This window comes from Furipterus horrens, unplaced genomic scaffold (genome assembly GCF_987537825.1).
Source record: "Furipterus horrens unplaced genomic scaffold, mFurHor1.1.pri manual_scaffold_5, whole genome shotgun sequence".
NCBI classification, from domain to species: Eukaryota; Metazoa; Chordata; class Mammalia; order Chiroptera; family Furipteridae; genus Furipterus; species Furipterus horrens.
Window position 1 is genome coordinate 197,135,012 of NW_028327175.1, and position 18,643 is coordinate 197,153,654.

The 18,643-nt window shown below is 46.4% G+C and overlaps 1 protein-coding gene across 7 annotated transcripts in view; it reads left to right on the forward strand.

The window, feature by feature from the left end:
• Positions 1 to 18,643, forward strand: part of EEF1AKMT2 (EEF1A lysine methyltransferase 2) — a 62,407-nt gene that overhangs the window by 16,229 nt on the left and 27,535 nt on the right. The window contains exons 6-7 of one of the 7 annotated variants that reach the window (XR_016511259.1): positions 61 to 249; positions 10,079 to 10,332. The exons of 1 other annotated variant lie outside the window; for it this stretch is intronic. Coding sequence is in view for 3 of the 6 variants with exons in the window: in XM_090278703.1 (XP_090134829.1) it covers positions 61 to 155 (95 nt within the window). In the remaining 3 variants the exon portion in view is untranslated. Of the gene's footprint in view, positions 1 to 60; positions 453 to 2,478; positions 2,690 to 10,078; positions 10,336 to 18,643 lie in introns of those variants that run through there. 5 more of the 7 variants (XR_016511258.1, XM_090278703.1, XM_090278705.1 and 2 more) reach the window with 5 other exon arrangements.

Consider the following 18,643-nt stretch of genomic DNA (forward strand, 5'->3'; position numbering starts at 1 on the left):
AGTACGTTGTTAACTGTGGCATTTAATTCCTAATAAGAGTATTTGAATTTTGTCTGACAGGATTTGAACTTTTCGAAGAGCTGCCAACACCCAAGTTCAGCTTTGGAGGCAGATCTGGAAGCAGTGTAGCAGCACTGGTTTTCAAAAAAACTTGAGACTTTTCATTGGACAAATTCCATTAGCTTTTTTTACAGAAGCCCTTCATCAAACTAAGCCTGACACAGAAATGCAAGTGCAGATAAACGCGTAGTAAGTACACAGGATGCACATGTGGAGTAGATGTGAAAAGCCATGAACGTGTTCGTGGTTGGGTTTTAGAGATCAACAAGGAATAATTTTAAATGTTCTTTTGTATTTGAAAGGCAAATATTTTTCTTTTGAACTAAAAACAACTTCCTGTACTTGCTGAACAGTTAAAAAGTTTAAAGCAGTAAATGAATTTTCAGAAAGCATGTATTCTTGACTTTCATGCCTTGGTAAAATTGAATTGAATATAATTATTAAGATTTGACCAAACTGTTCCAGGGCCAGAATAATAAGCAGAACAGCTTTCTTAGTGTTTTATTAGAGTATTTATGAATCATAATAAGCCTACTATTTTTGGTTGAATGGTGGTTATTTTAAAAAACTAATATCTGAGAAAACCCTCTAGCCTTCATGTATGCAGTTAAACAAAGTCAGTAGCTATGTCAGTTGACTAGAAATATCAGTTTAGCTTGTACTTGGTGGCCGATGGTATTTTCCGCTCTGAGGGGTAAATAGGAAGTGGAAGGAGGGACAGGTCAGAGACGCTGTCACATGCCAGCACTGTGTCAGCTCGGCGAGCCCTCCCGATGGCCCCCAGGCCCGCAGTGCAGGGCACGGGGCAGGCAGCGTTCTTCTCCGGGGCTGACTCTGAAGCCCAGTGAGCGGGTTCCGCCTCCCGGGTGCTAAGTCCCTGCCTCGGTGGCGCTCACCGTTCCGTTGGGGAAGCAGGACCGGCCCCCGGAAAATGCTGTTGGAGGAGGGGACCGTTATTCTCTGGAGCTCTGCAGCTCCTTGCAACAGCACTGGTCTGGGGCCCGAGACTGTGAGTCACCCTGCGTTACTGGTCACCATCTCCCTGCTTGTCTTAGAGGACTTGCCTGGTCAGGAACTGGGTTGTGTCCTTCTTCAGGGGAAGGTGGCTGCAAGTTCCATTTATCCAACACACACTTGAGCCCTGAGGGACACAGGCACAAAGGGATTCTAGTTAGAGACTCATTAGTAAGAGAAACAGTTTCTTAAGATTTTTGAAAAGGTGAGGTATACTAATATTTAATGCTGTTTTGTATTGGGGCTAATATTTTAGTATCGGAGTCACCATGTGAGCTTTTTAAAAAAGTGACATAACATTTGGTGATTTTTAGCTGTTAAGCCTGTTGGGTTACAGAATGAAGAGAATTTTTGTTTGTTTGAAAATGTTAACTCAGTGATAAGTCTAGCATTACATCCTTTTTAAAATTTTTTGCCCCAGACTGGGGGCAGGGAAGGAGCTTTGATTTTGAGCAACATTAATCAACCATGAAGATTACTGCCTGCCTCGTGCAGGGTAACTGAAGACATTTACATAAACTTTAAACACAAATAACATTTATTGAGAAGATTAATTTTTAACATTTAAAAAGTGAACAATTAAAATGTTATTAAACTTAAAAATATTGTATTGATTTTACAAACTAGATGTAGGATCTTAAACCATAGAAACACAATTTTAATTTATTGAGGAGATCTGGTCTTTGTTGCTTTTTCACATTACTGTTCCTTGACTTCAAATATGACAGCATGTAAACACTTCCTTAGAATTTTGAGCTGGCAAATATGCGCTGTTTTAAAGCACCAATCTTAACAAAGTAGATTTTCTGTGTGACCAGAATGAGACATTGGGTTGGATTCACTAAGAGCTTGGACTGGGCCTTTGTTGAAAAGCTTCCTGAGTCACTGTCATGGGGGTGTGTCTGCACCATTTGCAGAGATGAAGGGCTTTGGGGGGTGGGCATCACGGAGCTGTTGATACGTGAGGAAAAGGGAGCCGTCACCTCTTCTCATCAGAGCTCAGCCCTGCTGGACGCCAGCCTCGCCGAGGCCGCCATCGGGACAAATGGGAGTTCCAAACATGCTGACAATAAATTGGTATTTTCAGATAATACTATGCTTTAAAAACCAGGTCAGGAAATGTCACCGGGTTATTGAAAGAAGTCATAAATACATTATTGTCACGCTTGGTTTTGCTACGTCATGGGACTGTGGCTAACTGGGAGGCAACGGTGCCATTAGAAAGAGAGCAGAGAGCTATGTAGGGAGCGCTGTTTGCTCTGGGTAGGAAGCTGGACTTGTAATTTTATTTCATCAAAAGACACTCTTATTTTGGGGAAACTCGTTTGAAATGCAAACGAGATTTCTCTCTGGAGCCTGCACAGAAGTGTTGCTTTTCATTATGATGTTATTACTGCCTAACAGGCCACTTCTGTGCGGAGGAAGGGCCCGCGCAAGTCCGAGGGGTCTGAGGTCCGAACGGGCGGGCACGCCAGTGGACGAACGGGACGTTCTCAGGATGTGGTGGTGTAAGCCAGGTGCACAAGTCGAAGCTGCTTTTGGGGACCGGCGTTGAGGCACGTGAGAATCACACCTGACTCTCCTCGACAGCGTGATTAAAACCATTTTAAAATAAGCTCACACTGCCGTGGAATGATTTTTTACCCCCATTGTGTTAGCAGCGAGGTGCCCTTTCTTCTTCATCTGTGATAAGCATGCGGTTTTCTATTTTGGGTGGGGGGGAATGGGAGGTAAACATATACAAAACGTTTTTAGTCTTTGTGTGAATAATGTGTCTCTATTCACTTGTTACTTTTAACTTTCTATGATACCGTCAAGCAGTACTACATGTTGGCCTTATTAATTCACATTCATCCAGAGTATAATGGAAACCTTAATTCTTTAGGAGTCTTTATTATGGCTTTGGAATAATTTTCCTTAAACTGAATGTAAGGAAGTAGAGTATCCCTATTTATGTTAATATAGTTTATGTTCTCTTAAATAACTTTATTTTATATACTTATGTGTGCATGTTTGCGTCCCGTAGCCTACGAGGAAAAAATACAAAATTTGTGAAAAAGCAGTTGCTCTCCAGGCCAGCATTCTGCGGGGGGGGAGACCCGGGACTGATGCGCTGTGTTTGGCACTGTGCTCCGGAGACAGCCTTCTGCTCTGAGAGCGGAAGTGGCTTGTGTCCCACCGCAGCCGTCCCTGGCTCATGGAGTGTGTAGGTGTGCAGGGGCCCTGAGAGGCGTCTGATCTAGCCCACTTCCCTGGAAGGGGCGGCCCGTTACCGAGAGCCTGACTGGGGGAGACGAGGAGCGTGACAGGTGAAGGGCAAGTGCGTGGTGGGGGAGGAAACGAGGAAACCCTGTCCTTTCCTTTGGTTAAGCAGGAAACAGAGGTGTCCTTAGAAGGGGGAGCACACGAGCATGTTTTATTAACAGTTAATTCAAGAAAATTAATGCTAATTTATTCTTCATACACACCATGCAATTTGTTAGAAAAGGAAAAGAATAGTTTGAAATTCTTTGGTCAATTAATGGATTCCTATGTTAGGGGCATAGAAATAAAACTCAACATTAAGCAGACAAATACCCAGACCCAGAGGCTACATAAATGCTGAATAAAACCAGTTCTACAACGGAACGCTGAAAAGCGAGGGGTAAGAAGCCTAATGAATGATTGAATATGACCTTAGCAAAGTCCCTGGAGTGCTGTTGAAAGATCATTCATTCCCAGCTTAGATGTCAAGATGGGCTCCAGTAACCAGAAAAAAAAAGGAGAGCTTGAATCGGTATGTACTGAGTTTTAAAAATCTTTACAACACAGTGCGTTAGAATCATTAGAAGGGCTTCTCAGACTGAATTTTGAGCTGTTACTATGTGGCCCTGTAGTTTAGGCCCAAGGAAACCAAGTTCAAAACATTAGGAATAAATCTCAAGACATGAATGTATCAATATCCTGCTTTTCTCGAGAACTTAAAAACTGGAGAGGCAGAGGCTGGCAGAGTATAATTTTGTCCTGCTGATACCATTGTAAGAGAGACAACCAAAGGTCAGTTGTGTCTTGGAGTGTTTACAAATTACTGCCCTAGTTTATTAGGGGAAGATAGAAAAAAACAAAACCTACTTTTCCATTTTTACGTGGCCCATCCTGAAGAATTGATAAACTTTCCTAGGTTATATTTTTCAACATGTATTGTTAATACTGCACCAGGAAATGATATGTTAGCAAGTGATCTTTATTGTGCATGCTAAGGAGAGCGAATCTAACACATTTGTTTTCCCAAACACCTAAGAATGAACACATGAACCAGCAGTCAGCACACCCGGAATATTACCCGAGGAGCTTGGAAAGAAATCTGAAACAGTCTGGTGGAATAAGGAGGCCGTGAGCTGTATTTACTGCTCTTCATTAACAGACTTACCGAGGAAGCAGTTCCTATTATCAGTGATGGTGCCGAGTAGAAGTGCCGCTGGGATGGTGGCCTGTCCCCTGCTGTGGCCTTCCCACCGCTCCAAAGAAGGGGACTAGTCCAGAGGAAAGGCTAAATGCAGAATAGAGTAGGTGCTGCCTGCCAGTCCACGGTTTCCTCCAACCCCTCCTCTACCGTGAAAATGTCAGTCCTTTGTTCCCACTAATTTTAGTACATCCTGGCTAAAAAAAAATGTTAGGATGGAACACGTTAAGATGATTTCCAACCATGGGACGGGGAGGGGCGGGGAGGGAGGGGAGAGCAGAGGGAAGCAGTTTGCATTCCGGATCCGGCCGCCTGTCTGCGGCAGCATCCAGCCCCTACACTGCTGGCTTTGGCAACAAAATAAATTTAGATGCACTGAAGCAGCAATAATTAGGTTTTCCTTCCATGTCCTCAACAAGAAGCTGAGCTGGAATGTGAGCGGGGAAAATCATAACGTGGTATTTAATAAAATAAATGGGCTGACTTAGGAGCTGTCTGCAAGTCGCGGGAGAAAGGCCTGAAATCGTGAGTGAAAACTTCGTCGTGTTATTTATAAACAGACCCTTGGAGTCCATTTGTGATTCGGGGACGCTGCTTTGATGCCGGCGTTCTGAAGGAGAATCATGCTTGCTGAGTTTTGAGGAGCAGTCACAGCAGGCACACAAGTCAGCTGATTCTCTCTGGAAACCCCAGCCGGTCCAGAAGGAACGCTCTGGGTCCCTGAAGAGGGCCAGTGGGGTCAACTCGTTCATAATGTAGTTTGTTCAGGAGATAGGACAGAATCCCACCGGCTTTTGTATTTGGAAGTGCCAGTTGTTGAGGTTATTATTTTAATTAAAAAGTAATTAACTGGATGAAACTAGGTGGGGGATCCCATATTTGGCCCCCACTGCGCAGTAGGCTTGCTGTTTCCAGAGGTGGGCTCCCTTGGCGAGCCGAGGGTTCCTCTGGGCGTCTCTGGGTGGTAAAGACCATATATAGCCAGAGGGAGAGAGCAGTCTGTTACTGAGTCCACTTGATTCACGATTTAATTTTCAACAGAATTTGTTTTGGTTCTTCTCATTTTATAGTGACAGATCATTTGTGTTGAACGTCTGTTGTAAGTAGAAGAATAAATATCAAAGAGAAATTATTTCTTTTAAAGACTTTTTTTAAAGATTTTATTTTTATTTATTTTTAGAGAGAGGGAAAGGGAGGGAGAAAGAGGGAGAGAAACATCAATGTGAGAGAAACACTGATTGGTTGCCTCTGGTACGCCCCCAGCTGGGGACCCGATCTGTAACCCACGCCTGTGCCCTGATTGGGAATTGAACTGGCGGCCCTTCAGTTCACAGGCTGTCACTTAATCCACTGAGCCACGCCAGCCAGGGCTGATTTTTTAAAAATACTATGTTTTGGAGAACAAAGTGATTGTATTCATGTGACTGTAGAGAAGTTTTATCCCAGAAACACAGAAATATTCATCTGATTGATGAGTTCACTTCTCCTTTATGTATAGAAAGATTAAGGTCAACATTGGGCCTAGGCAAAATTGTGATCATCTCAAGGATCTCCCTAATTTGATTCTTTTTTTTTTTTTTTACCTTAAACACACGCGGATGACACACTCACAGGTGACCTAATTGGCTCCTCTAAAGTCTCAGCGCTTGGAGACCCCTGCTTCCTCATGCCACACAGACCCATGCCTGAGCATAGTACATGGATCTGCTCTGGGCCACTGTCAGTCTGCCCCGGAAGAATGAAATCCGAGTATGTGGAGGGGGCTCGCGGAGGACCCGATGTATAGTGTATACCTCTTTAAAGTTGGTTTGCCTTCAGCATATTTCTTTGGGGCAGTTTGATACAATTCAGTTGTGTAGACTTTACATAATAGGGGTATGGATATTAAATGAGAAAAATCCATGTGAAGCAGCTTACCTGATTCCTAGCACACATGTTCTCCAAGGACCCTTCTCACTGGAGCTTCTCACTGGATTGTTTAGAACTTTACCCCTCGGTGCCACTGAGTTAATGGATTTATTTTCATTGTAAGGCATTGCCAGTGTGCCAAAGTTGCAGGTTCAATCCCTGGTCAGGTCACATACAAGAATCAACTAATGTATACATAAGTGGAGCAAAAAATCGATGTTTCTTTCTCTTTCTCCCTCCCTCTCTCTCCTTCCCTCTAAAAATCAACAAAGAATAATAAGAGGCAACCAGTGAAGCATGGGTGGTGGAATTGCAGGTTGATGTCTCTCCCTCTCCCCCCTCCCTCTAGAATCAGTAAATAAACTTAATCATTTAAAGTTTGATGTTGGGTAATACTTTAAGTTTATCTGATTAGACCCTAGCTGACACTAGAACTGGCAGTATAGCGTGTAAAGGACCGTGACGTAGCTGTTGATGCTAGTCTTGAAAACATCCGGTTTTCAGATTTGATTATGTAACAATTTTATTGGTGGTTAAGGGAATAATATCTCAGGTCCTGCGGTGCTTAGTGTGACTATAGAAATATGGCCAGGCCAGTGTCCCTCTGTCTGGCCATCCACAGAGAGCCTCTGTCTTTGAACGATTTTTAAAACGTTTCGTGGAGATGAGGTCAGTACAATATGATGTAAGTCATTAAGGCAGAACATAATCAAAGCACCACTGCTCTTAAGTTAGATAGGTCAGCAGTACAATGGTTGAATAACCTGGTGGGGATCAAGATTTTTTGTTGTTCTTTGTTCCTTGTGAAAGTGAAGAGGGGCTATAAAATAGTATTTAAAATAGCAAGCCAACTTCTCATTTATTTTTTTATTTTTAAAGATTTTGTTTATTTATTTTCAGAGAGGGGGGCGGGAGGGAGAAAGAGAGGGAGAGAGGCATATTGATTGCCTCTTCCACACCCCCAGTCTGGGACCTGGCCTGCAACCCAGGCATGTGCCCTGACTGGGAATTGAACCAGCGACCTTTCAGTTAACAGGCTAGGGCTCAGTCCACTGAGCCACACCGGCTCGGGCCAACTTCTCATATATAATAATCCTTTTCTTTTAAAAAAAATTTTAAAAATTTTCTGATTTTGCTGTGACAGTTGTACCAATTTTTTCCCCTTTGCCCCCCTCCACCCAGTACCCCCTTCCCTCCAGCAGTCCCCTTCCTTAGTTCATGACCGTGGGTCATGCCTATAAACTCTGTGGCTGCTCCCTTTCCTATACTGTTCTTAACATCCCCCTGTCTATTTTGTACCTACCGATTTGTGCTTCTTCATTCCTGCACCATTTCCCCATTTCTCCCCCTCCCCCTCCCAGCTGATAACCCTCCAAATGATCCACATACCTATGATTCTGTTCCTGTTCTGCTTGTTTGCTTAGTTTGTTTTTCAGATTCAGTTGTTGATAGCTGTGCATTTGTTGCCATTTTTAATGTTCATAGTTTTGATCTTTTTCCCTTTAACATTTCATATAATACTGGCTTGGTGATGATGAACTCCTTCAGTTTTATCTTGTTTGGGAAGCACTTCATCTGCCCTTCCATTCCAAATGATAGCTTTGCTGGGTAGAGTAATCTAGGTTGTAGGTCTTTGCTTTTCATCACTTTGAATACTTCTTGCCTGCAAGGTATCTTTGAGAGATCAGCTGACAGTCTTATGGGAATTCCTTTGTAGGTAACTCTGCTTTTCTCTTGCTGCTTTTAAGATTCTCTCTTTATCTTTAACCTTTGGCATTTTAATTATGCTGTGTCTTGTGGTTCTCTTTAGGTCCAACTTGTTTGGGACTCTGTGCTTCTTGGACTTACATGTCTATTTCTTTTGCCAAATTAGGAAAGTTTTCTTTCATTATTTTTTCAAATAAGTTTTCAATTTCTTGCTCTTCCTCATCTCCTGGCACCCCTATGGTTCGGACATTGGCACGTTTGGAGATGTCCCAGAGGCTCCTTATTCTATTCTCATTTTTTTGAATTATTTCTTCTTCCCTGCTGTTCTGAATGAACGCTTTTTTCTTCCTTATGTTCCAAATCATTGATTGGATTCTTGGCTTCATCCCTTGCACTGTTAGTTTCCTGTGGATTTTTCTTTATTTCACTTAATGCAACCTTCATTTCCGCCTGGGTCTTTTTTTATGCTGTTGTACTACCCAATGAGTTGAGTGTCCTGATAAACCGGTGTTTTGAACTCTGCATCTGATAGGTTGTTTATCTCCGTTTCATTTAGCTCTTTTCTGGAGTTATATTCTGTTCTTTCACTTGGGCCATATTTCTTTGTCTCCTCAATTTGGCAGCCCCTCTGTGTTTGTTTCTCTGTATTAGGTCGGGCTGCTTTGACTCCCTGTCTTAGTAATGTGGCCTGTTGCAGAAAAGGCACCCATCTGGGTGAATGTGGCTTCTTTAAATCCTTGGTTGTCGGGCTTCCATACAGCTCAATTTTCTGACGAATCTGTGTAATGTTTATTTTCTAGTTCAGCTGTAATTTTTGCTGTCTTGGTGCGGGCAGTGAAGCGTGTTTACCCACGCTTCCATCTTGGCCAGAAGTCTCTTCATCTGCCCGCGGCCATGCAGGTGGTCGGGCGGCAGCCCCTCGTATGCGCCCTCATTTATGATAATGCTTTTCTGATAAGCAGTAATGGATATAATGAAACAAAACATCACAAAACATCTTTGCTTTTGGTTCATGTAGAGGATTGACAAAGTGCCGAGGAGAGGTAAGAAATACACAGGCTAATATAATGTGCAGGGCAAATGTTTTTTTCCTACTGCTCCCAGGAATGTTCTGCCCAGTGGAGCCAGAGACTGATTTTGTTTTCCCTTGGGATTTCAAATCCAAAAGCTTCAGTCTTCAAATTGGGAATTTAAACTCTGTGGCATCTTAAACTAGATCTAGTTGAACAGTTTCCTCGCTACCTAATGAAAATGAAATTCACTTGGCTTCCTTTTTGTGGGGATGGGCAGCGCAGGCGCAGCTTTAAGCATCTCACCAGGGACGAGTTAAAAATAGATCTCTCTTGAGGCGGTGACTTATATGGCAGATAGTTGACAGAAGAGAAAAATTAAGTTAAAAGTTTGTGCTTGTATCTCCAATGCTAAATCTGAATTCTGCGGAAGACTATCTTAAGGAAAAAATTGAAATTGTTTTGAAGATAACACATACTTAGTCTGGGTGTGCTGTTGAAATATTTTCTAGATTAAACTCAGTGTATAGCAATATGAAAATGTTTAACTTGTTTTTAGTTATGTTTTTGGTGGAGTAACTGGGGCAAGCTAGAGCGAATAGTCATGTTTACCGTGATGCTAATTAGAGTACTTCAGCTAAGATCATAAATAGATCAGGAAAAGGCCAGGAAGTAACTATGCCTATGAATGTTGGTATTAAAATAGTAAAATAGGTTTGATAAGTTTTACATAAACCAGTAACTTTGAATGTTGATAGTGAAAAGCCCTCATTACATTTATTTTTTCTTATCATGCATGAACTTTTCGATGCCTGTTTTTTCATGGCTTATGTTTTCTTGTAGCACCTAACACCGATAGCTACTATTAACTTTGCAAAAGCAAAAAAAAGGAATATCAAGTTGAACTAAGTTTTAACTGTTGCTCTTTTCTTTGTAGCTGACTTTACCCAGAGCTCTTCCATCCAGTGAGTTGCAAGCGTGACATTGGCTGTTTTCAGCACCTGCCAACTAGGAAATGAGGGTTTGTGCTCAGGACGCATTAGGCTGAGGACCCGCACACTGTGGTGCACAGTCCTGCCCCTGCTGGCATGCTTCATGCCGCAATGGTGCCAGTCGCTTGGTCGCAAGGCTCTGCAGGTTCACACGTGCTAATTTCCATGGACGATCCCCTCAAACTGCTTTCAACTCTCATGTCAAAGGAGTTAGACTGGCGTCATTAAATTTAATGCTGTGGTTATTTTTCAGTAAAACTAAATTTGTTTTATTTAGTTCCTGAATCAAAAAGTAACTTTGTCTTCAAGAACCAAAGTACCTCTTATAAAATGGGTGTGTATAGATACGGAACGCACACACACACACACACACACAGCAGAGGAAAGGTTTCAGAACAGGAGATAAAACACAGAAAGGAAGGGACAAGGTTCAGTGTGTCACACATAGGTAGGGCGATGACTTGTCCCTCCATCATAGATGTGGGGACTATTACAGAACTTACTTTTTTTCAGTAAGATCCATGTAAGAAATTGCTCCCATAGGAAGTGCAGCTTTTTAGCTTCCATCTATAATCAAAACTTCCCATATTTTCCAAAGAAGTGTATTTTGCTAACTTGTTTTCAGTAGCCAATCTCTTTGAAAATGCTTCAGGTGAACTTGGTTGTATATGCCTTCCCATCATCTATTATAAGAAATTTTAAAAGATTCTGTTTTTAAAGGGATCTTTTCAGATGCAGAAAGGACAGTGTAAAATGTGACTGACTGGCTTTTAATTCCACAGTGGTGAGGAAGAGGCACGGTGGCTTCTGGAGACTGAACAAAAGCGTTAACACACACACATCTGCACACTGCTTTTGGGCTCCGTGTGTAACGCGTTTGATGTTTGTTCGCTGACTCTGTTCGCCTAGGAAGAGTATGTTATTCTCAGAGACAGGCTAGTTTATCATTTTTTAGTGGTGAGCCCTTTTAAAACTAAAGGTGCGGATAGATTTGACAGGAAAAACTGAACAATCTTGCCTGGTCCTTCCTCAAACTTCAAAGCTTAGTTTGAATATCACATTTATCTTGTTCTAAAGGCACAAAAATAAAACACCCACTAACTACCTAGGATACTTCTTAGCGCATATCAAAACCCAGCCTTTACCCTCCTCTGCACAAATGTGCTTAGGTGGATACCTTTATTAGCTTGTTGATACAAGTTATAGTTGATCACACCCTTTCGTAATAAAGTACACCCTTTTTGTCTCCTGTTGCTTAAGAGCTCTAAACTTGGAATGAGGGAGCTCTCTACAGAGAACGGTACTGTTTAAATCTCCCAGGCAGTTTTGAGTGGACATGTGATGCATTCCTCCCTTTGCTGGTTCTGCTTTGAGGGGAGCCAGGAGAGGGAGAGCCAGCACTGCTGGGTTTCATCCCTGGGTTCCACATAGTGGTCTTGGAGTGAGACTCTATGTAATCTCCACGTCTGATGTTTCCCAGGGTATCCCGTGGTTTAACCAGATCAGTATTGGTTAATTATAATGGAAGAGTTACAAGTGTTCATTTTTAGATTACTTATATATTTGTTCCTAAATTGGCCTATGACTTTTTTTTTCCATTTTTTTTTTTTTATCGTTGTTCTATCACAGTTGTCCCATTCCGCCCACTTCCACCTGGTTGCTGCACTCCGTTGCCCTGCACCCCCCACCCCCCAGTCCATCCCCACCCTGTTGTCCATACCTATGGGCCATTTATACTAGTTCCTCGACTAGACCCTTCCCCTTTGGCCTATGAATTTGTGTTTAGGCATCTGGTTGTGCTATAAATCTGGTGTTGATTTGGCTTTGACCTCTTAGGATTGAACAAAGGTAGACAGATTATCCCTCCTTCCCCTGATTGCTGCTTGTGTTGTATTAAATCCAGAGTTCAGCTGAGTTTATATCTATTCCTCTGAATTGAGCAAAACTCTAATACAGAAACCTTTTGGATAGGACTTTTTATAATAAAGAACTATGTATTAATAGTATAGCCCTAATCAGTGAGGGTGTTTTATATCTATAGGACTTACTACATAATGTGGGACGAGCTTTATAGTATGGAAGGATAAGTGACACAGGCCTTAAAGTGTATATTTTTGCTTTTGGAGATTCAAATTACGTAAATGAGAAATAGCTATTCATTGTTTAGTTAGCACAGTTCTTTAAGCAGGTATTTTGGGGCTATACGTTCTTAATATAATAAAGTCTCTGAGCCAGAAAAACAGGCTGCTTTAGGCTGGAAAGGAGGCTTTTGGGCAAAGGAGCTTGCCGTACCCACAATCCTTAGAATTTTGTGAGACGCAAATCACCCTGAAAGCAACAAGAATAATGGTTGCAGTAATTGTTTCCAGGCCTGGGAACCCTGCATTTTGTTTTTTAAGTTGACCTGATGAACTGGTAATTGAAGGAATAAACTGAATGTTTGCCAGCAGGAGTCACTCTAGGCCTCCTAATAAAAAGTAAATTAAACTATACCCTTGAAGCTCTCCAAGGGGGAGGTGACACTGACGATGAGGTGGCACTGGGGAAGTGCAGCAGCACCCTGAGTTACCCTGGTGCCCTTCTTTGTTCAGCCTGGGAAGACCTGGTTTCCTCTCCTCTCAAAACTGGCCCTTATTAAAGCGGTGGTAGTGGGTAAGGATATCAGTATCTTCGTATTCTGCATATCAGTTCATTCTGGCTTTCGTAGGATTCTGCCCCACATCGTCTACTTGAATGAATGGACACATCCTTCTGATTTGCCATCCATCCTAATCTTGGAGCAGAAGTCACTGGAGTGAGCTGCGATTAGTGTGAAAGGAGATGTTAGCTCATGGTCTTCTGAAAAAGAATAGGACCAGTGTGACGAGAAACTGAAATATTTCAGCAGTAGCCATGAAATATAATAGTTTCCCAAGTGCACACAAGCTCAAAAAGTTAATTGTTCATTTATGTTTGATACTGGGATTGAAACGTTGGATTAAAACCAATTAAATGTTCCTAGAAGCAACAGAAAAAGTTTCCTGATTTATGAATAGAACCATTCAAATGGGGCAGACACAATCCATGTAAAGTAATGAGGTGTTTTGTTTTTTTGGCAAAGGAGAACACAAAACAGGCATAGGGAGTTCTTTTTAAAAACCTTCTCTTTAAAAATCTTTTGGATACAAGGTCCATAAAATAACGTACACCAACAGGCAGGAGAGAGGGGAAATCTACGGCTTCACTTCACTGGGAAACAGTCCCCTCCCCCAGGTGCGCTGCACAATGAAAATACTCTGCTTATTCTATCAGGGTTGCATTCCTGAACTTAAGTCAACATCCTAAGTTACAGAACCAAACATGCTCTGCCTCTGCTTAGCAACCACAAATCCTTCCTTCGCAGTTGCATATATTTGGGACGTGGCTTCCGAAGCACACATTCCTTTATTGCGATCAACGCCCGGAGTTAGGAAACTAGCGCTTTATTTTCCCGAAGTGTGACAACCAACACGACCCCCGCCCCTGCCGCCCGGCGCGCCCCTGAAACGGTCGTTTCTTTAAAACCTCAGAAACCCAACAACCCGGAAGCCGGACGCCTGAAGTCCACGCGGCCCAGGGATTTAGTCCCGGTTCGTGCAGGGGGCGTCTTCCGCCGCCCGCGGGGGCTCCTGGCCCCGGTCCGGGCAGCCGCAGGGGCGGCAGCGCCGGCGCGGCCCGGCCCCGGGGCCACTTCCCGCTTCCCGGGCCCTCGCGGGCGCGATCCCGGCGAGCGGCGCGAGGCTCAGCTCGCAGGACGCCCTCTAGCCCCGCCGGCGGCGCGCCGCGGCCCCCCCCACTCCCCGCCCACCGGCGGCTGCGCGCACTGCACACCCGCCTGCCGCCGCCGCCGCACGCCGCCCGGCTCCTGCACGCCGCCGCGCCGAGCGCCCGGGCCCGCGGCGCCGCCCGCACAGCGCCGGTCCCAGCGACACGCAGCCGCGCTCGGGCGGCCCCGCGGCGGCGGCGGGCGCGGGCGGCCCGGCCGGGGCCGGTTAAAGGGACGAGTTGCAAACAGTTCAGGAAGTGACAAGTCGATTTCCTCCTCCCTGGGAGCCGCTCGGTACAAAGCGCTCGGCGCCGGCTGGAGAGCGTGCGCGCGGCGGACGTGCGGCGGGCAGCCCGGACGACTTGGCGAGCGCCGGCGGCGACTGCGCGGGGCCCGCGCCCGGAGCGTCCCGCCGCGCACAGTAAGCGACCCCCGGGCGGCGGGTGGCGGCCAGGGGGCTGGTCCGGGGCTGAGGTCCCTGGCGTGTGCGCCCCCGCACCGGCTGGGGGGAGCCTCGCTCGCGTGGAGGCTTGGCTTGCCTGTCTTTATTTTCATTATTTTTGGGTTGCTGGTTTCCTTTTTCCCCCCTCCTTGCTTCGTGTTGGCTCGGGTGGTTTCTTGGGGTGCAGGCATGAGACTTGTCAGAGCGCAGCCAGGGGAGCGAGCCAGCCGGCCCCTGCGGAGAAGTCTGCGCTTCCCGGGGCGGGCGCAGGGACGCCTGCGCCCGGGGGGTTGTTCCCCTCTCCGCGTCCCAACTTGAGCCCTGGATCGCGGCAGCGGGGAAGGCGTTGAGCCGCAGGACCCGGGCGGCCCCGCTCGCCTCGAACTTCCCGCATCGTTTGCAGACAACTCTTTTGTTCGCGGAAGTTTTCGTCCGCCACCCCCGGGATTCGGGCGCGCAGCGGCGGGCTCCACGGCTGCGGGACCGGCCGGGGCGGTCACGCTGCCGGTGAGGGGGCGTTCAGTCCCAGGGGGGCGAAGTTGGTGGGGTGGCCTGCGAGGGGGCTTGCAGAGGGGGGGGCATCGGCGTGGCTGTTGCACATGGTGAGAAGGGCCGTCCCGCACGGGCACACTGGTCGAGTCACATTTTTGCCAGCCCTTGATTTGCAAACCCGTGGGAGTAAGCTTCCCCTCTCGGGGTTTCACTTGGTGGGGCGGGGACGGAGGAGGTAAGGACATCCCGAGACTGGGGAGGGCCCTCGATTTGCATTGACCGAAGTGGCTTCTATTGCACCCCCAACCCCCCCACCAGCGACCCCCCTCCCCCCCACCCGCAGGCTTGCGGAACAATGCTGGTGGCTCAGGACAGGGCGGCGGAGCCCCGGTGAGTCGCGCTAGCCGCCTTGCTGGAGTCCTTTGCCCCCGGACGCCCCCTGAAGCCGGGCTCCCTACATCTGACCGCCCGGGTTCGTTAGCACGTACTGTACTTGGGACGACGGTGAACAAAGAGCAGCTCTTTGCAGCATTTGATGAATGGGATTCTGCCTCCTATAGGCCACACTCCGAGTCTTCCGTACGTTACAGTCTCCGGACTCGGTGTTGGGCAAGTGGCCCCGGCTCCGTTCCGGGCCAGGACCCTGGGCAGGGCATCGGTGCCGCCGTCACCGCCGCCGCCGGCTCGCCTTGTGAAGCGGGTGCAGATAGAGCCAGGCTGCCGGTGGTTCGACAGGAACAAATGTTTGTTGAATCGTTGGATGGTGGAGACTAGGGACTGTTTTCTGTTGACTGCTGTAGGAGTTGGAATGGCATTGTTTATTGGCCTGGGAAGCCAGGCAAGCGTCTTGTGCTGCTTACAACATATTAGCAGACTTCCAAATGACATACTAGCATATGTGTTCCCAGCAGTTCCCACCGGCTGGGAGGGGGATCCCTCCTTGCTCCAGATTCTGGACTCCAGGTTAAAAGATGCCACGGTTGGAGGGTTTGGGCAGGAATGGAGTTAGCAGCCTGGGTGAAATTCACTGTTTCTGACTTGGCCAGGTTTTGGTTTCACTTTAATTTATCCACTTAACAGTAACTTATCTTAGTTACAGTTCTGATACTGAATTGCAGATCTGTAGGTTTTTATCCTTCCTCTTAGCTGCAGACAACTAGATAAGCAGAGAACAGCTACTTGTCCTGTTTGATAGGCCCCTGTTAGTGGGAGGAGGCTTGGGTCTTAAGTTCAGGATTTTAAGTCCTTGACCCTATTATGTCTGCCCTTGGCTGGGGTCTGGATGCTGCCAGTGTCCCTGCAGACCCAGGAGGGTGTTGGTCCAGCTCCCAGGGCACTACCCCAATCTGGAAAATGGAGAGGTTTGGGGCAGGTTTGTGGTTTTCTCCCAAATGCCCCATTGAAAGAACAAAATGGTTTTAAGATCGGTTCAAATAATGTTGCTGAGGACTTCTAATTTTCTCCTGAGAAGGTGATATTGATGTGCCACCATTTCAACATCGAAGATAAGTTTTAAATCAAAGCTAGCAGTCCCAGTGCTGCAGAATGAACTTGAACGTTCCAAGGTTGGCAGGACGAGTAGAGAGAGCATTTGCCACCCTTTTGATAATGTTTTTGGTTATTTCTCCCTTCTGTTTTCCGCTTAGGGTATGTCGCTCGTATGTAGCATTTTGGAATTTCACACAGTTCTTTCTGGAAGAGCTTTAAGATGCCTTATCGACCGACATCCTGGTAGCTACACTAACTTGACATTTTCTGGGAAGCCCTGTTGTTATTTCTTAGGCTATTTTAGTCTTTCTCTGTGCCCTGTTGCTTCCTTTACTGTCCCCTGGCCCCTCCATCCCCCCAGTTCTGTAGAAGCTCAGTGGGCTGGGCGTCCTTTAAGTGGGTTCAGGGAGCAGGCACTTGACCGAAGCACAGAAAAGGCCAGCTCTCCTCCCTTGCAGGAGGCTGGCGAGGAGGGAGCCTCGTGTAAAATCCAGGAACCGGCAGCAGAGGACGCCCCAGAGCACTTTGGCGCATCTTGGCCTTGCTCTTTAAAAAGCACACCCTTCTTGCCCACTGCTGGATGCGCGGGGCCCCGAAGATGGAGAGCCAGACCCACTGTCAGGTGGTTCCTGGGATGCTTTATCCGGGCAGTGTGACTTTTTGAATTTCATACTGTATGGAAAACTTTTTGTTCTTGCCCTTAAAAAAAAAAGACTGAAATAAGCAAATACTCAGATCAGCACCACCCGGCTCCTGACCGCCACCACACACACCTCTCTGATGTGTAATAAAAGAAACCTGCAGGCATCGTTTGTTATGTACGATGCTGATAATACAAATTTCGGTCTTAGATGGGAACCAGATGTGGAGGGGATCTCTTTCATTGATCCGGCCAGGGGGACGCTTGCATAGATGAGCCCTCGCAGACCTCAAAGGTGAGGTGGCTTTATTTTCTGGGGTTTTTTTTTTTTGCGTGCGGGACAAGTCTCAAACTCGAGGCTTTTCTGAGGTTTTTGCCCCTTGGCTTCTGGGTCTGCTGCAGCTGTTCTTTTTGTCAGAGTCTGCTCTCTTGAAAGAACCGGTTTTGTTGCCAGCACGAAAAGCACATGGCCCAGTGCAGTTTAACCCCGCTGGGCACCGCTCTCCTCGCCTGTCCAGCTGCCGCTCTGCGCCCCCCCCCTCCCGCTCGGGCCCTGGCAGGGGACGGTCTTCCCTCCCCGTCCTGGGAGGAGTGCTGTGTAAACGTGCCCAGTGACTGACTACCCTCTCCCAAATCGCAGACTCTCCTGGTCCGGTTAGTTTCTGTGTGTGCTTCCTGCCTGACTTTTACGAGGGTTCCTTCTCCACGGCTGAGTCACCTTTATTATGGCCCAAGGTCGCGGGCTGCATGGTAATAGCTGACCCCATTAACTGCGTTTCCATTGCGTGCCGGGATGTGAACTTTGGAAACAAACCCAGAGGCTTAGACATGCTGATGTGCCCAGAGACTGCCTTAGAAAAGTTTTGTTTTAGCGCAGTTTACATTAACATGATTAATGACCGCGCCACTGAAAAGTCTATATTCAAAAGCAATTTACCGTCCCCTAGGGTTCTTCTTATGGTGAAGTAATTTTCTTTGCCAAACAACTTTCTGTTAAGGTAACTTCTTCTTTGATGTTTAATCCAAACCTTCTGTGCACACAGTTTTGGATCAAGGTTGGGGCTTTGAAAATTGCAGGTTGTGGTTTTGGTGGTGCCTGTCTTAACCTTCCCGAACTCGGGTCAGAGGGCACCAGATTCTTGTCTCTAGAAAGGTCTTGGAGACCTGAGCAGGAGCAGAGTTAGTGCGGGCTGTGCGGGTTAGGAGAAGGAATCTTCCAGAGGAAAGCTGGCCTCAGGGTGTCTTGGAGGAGGGGATGCTAGGAGGCTGGAGCTGAGGACAAGATTTTTTTTTCCGCCTGCAGCCACTGGAGATACTAGAGCTTTTTCAAAAAACAGAGACGTCTTTGCTGCAGCCACCGCCTCCTCCTCCTCCTTTTCCCTCCTCCTCCTCTTCTTCTTCTTCTTTTTTTGTTAAATGTGAGTTGATTGAGAGGGGGAAATGCTGATGGGTGGGTCTGAAAGCAGCCTTAGGAACCCAAGAAAATAAAAACACATTTGAAGGACTTGGGAAGATTTTGCATTTCAAAGGGTCTACCTTGTAGAATTTCACGTCACGTCAGAGGTTATGGAGAAGTGTGACAGGCACCCCCCGCTCCCTGAAGGGCTCTCCTCCTCTCCTGCTGTGGGGGCTGCTGCGGGAATCTGCCTCTTGCAGGGGGGATG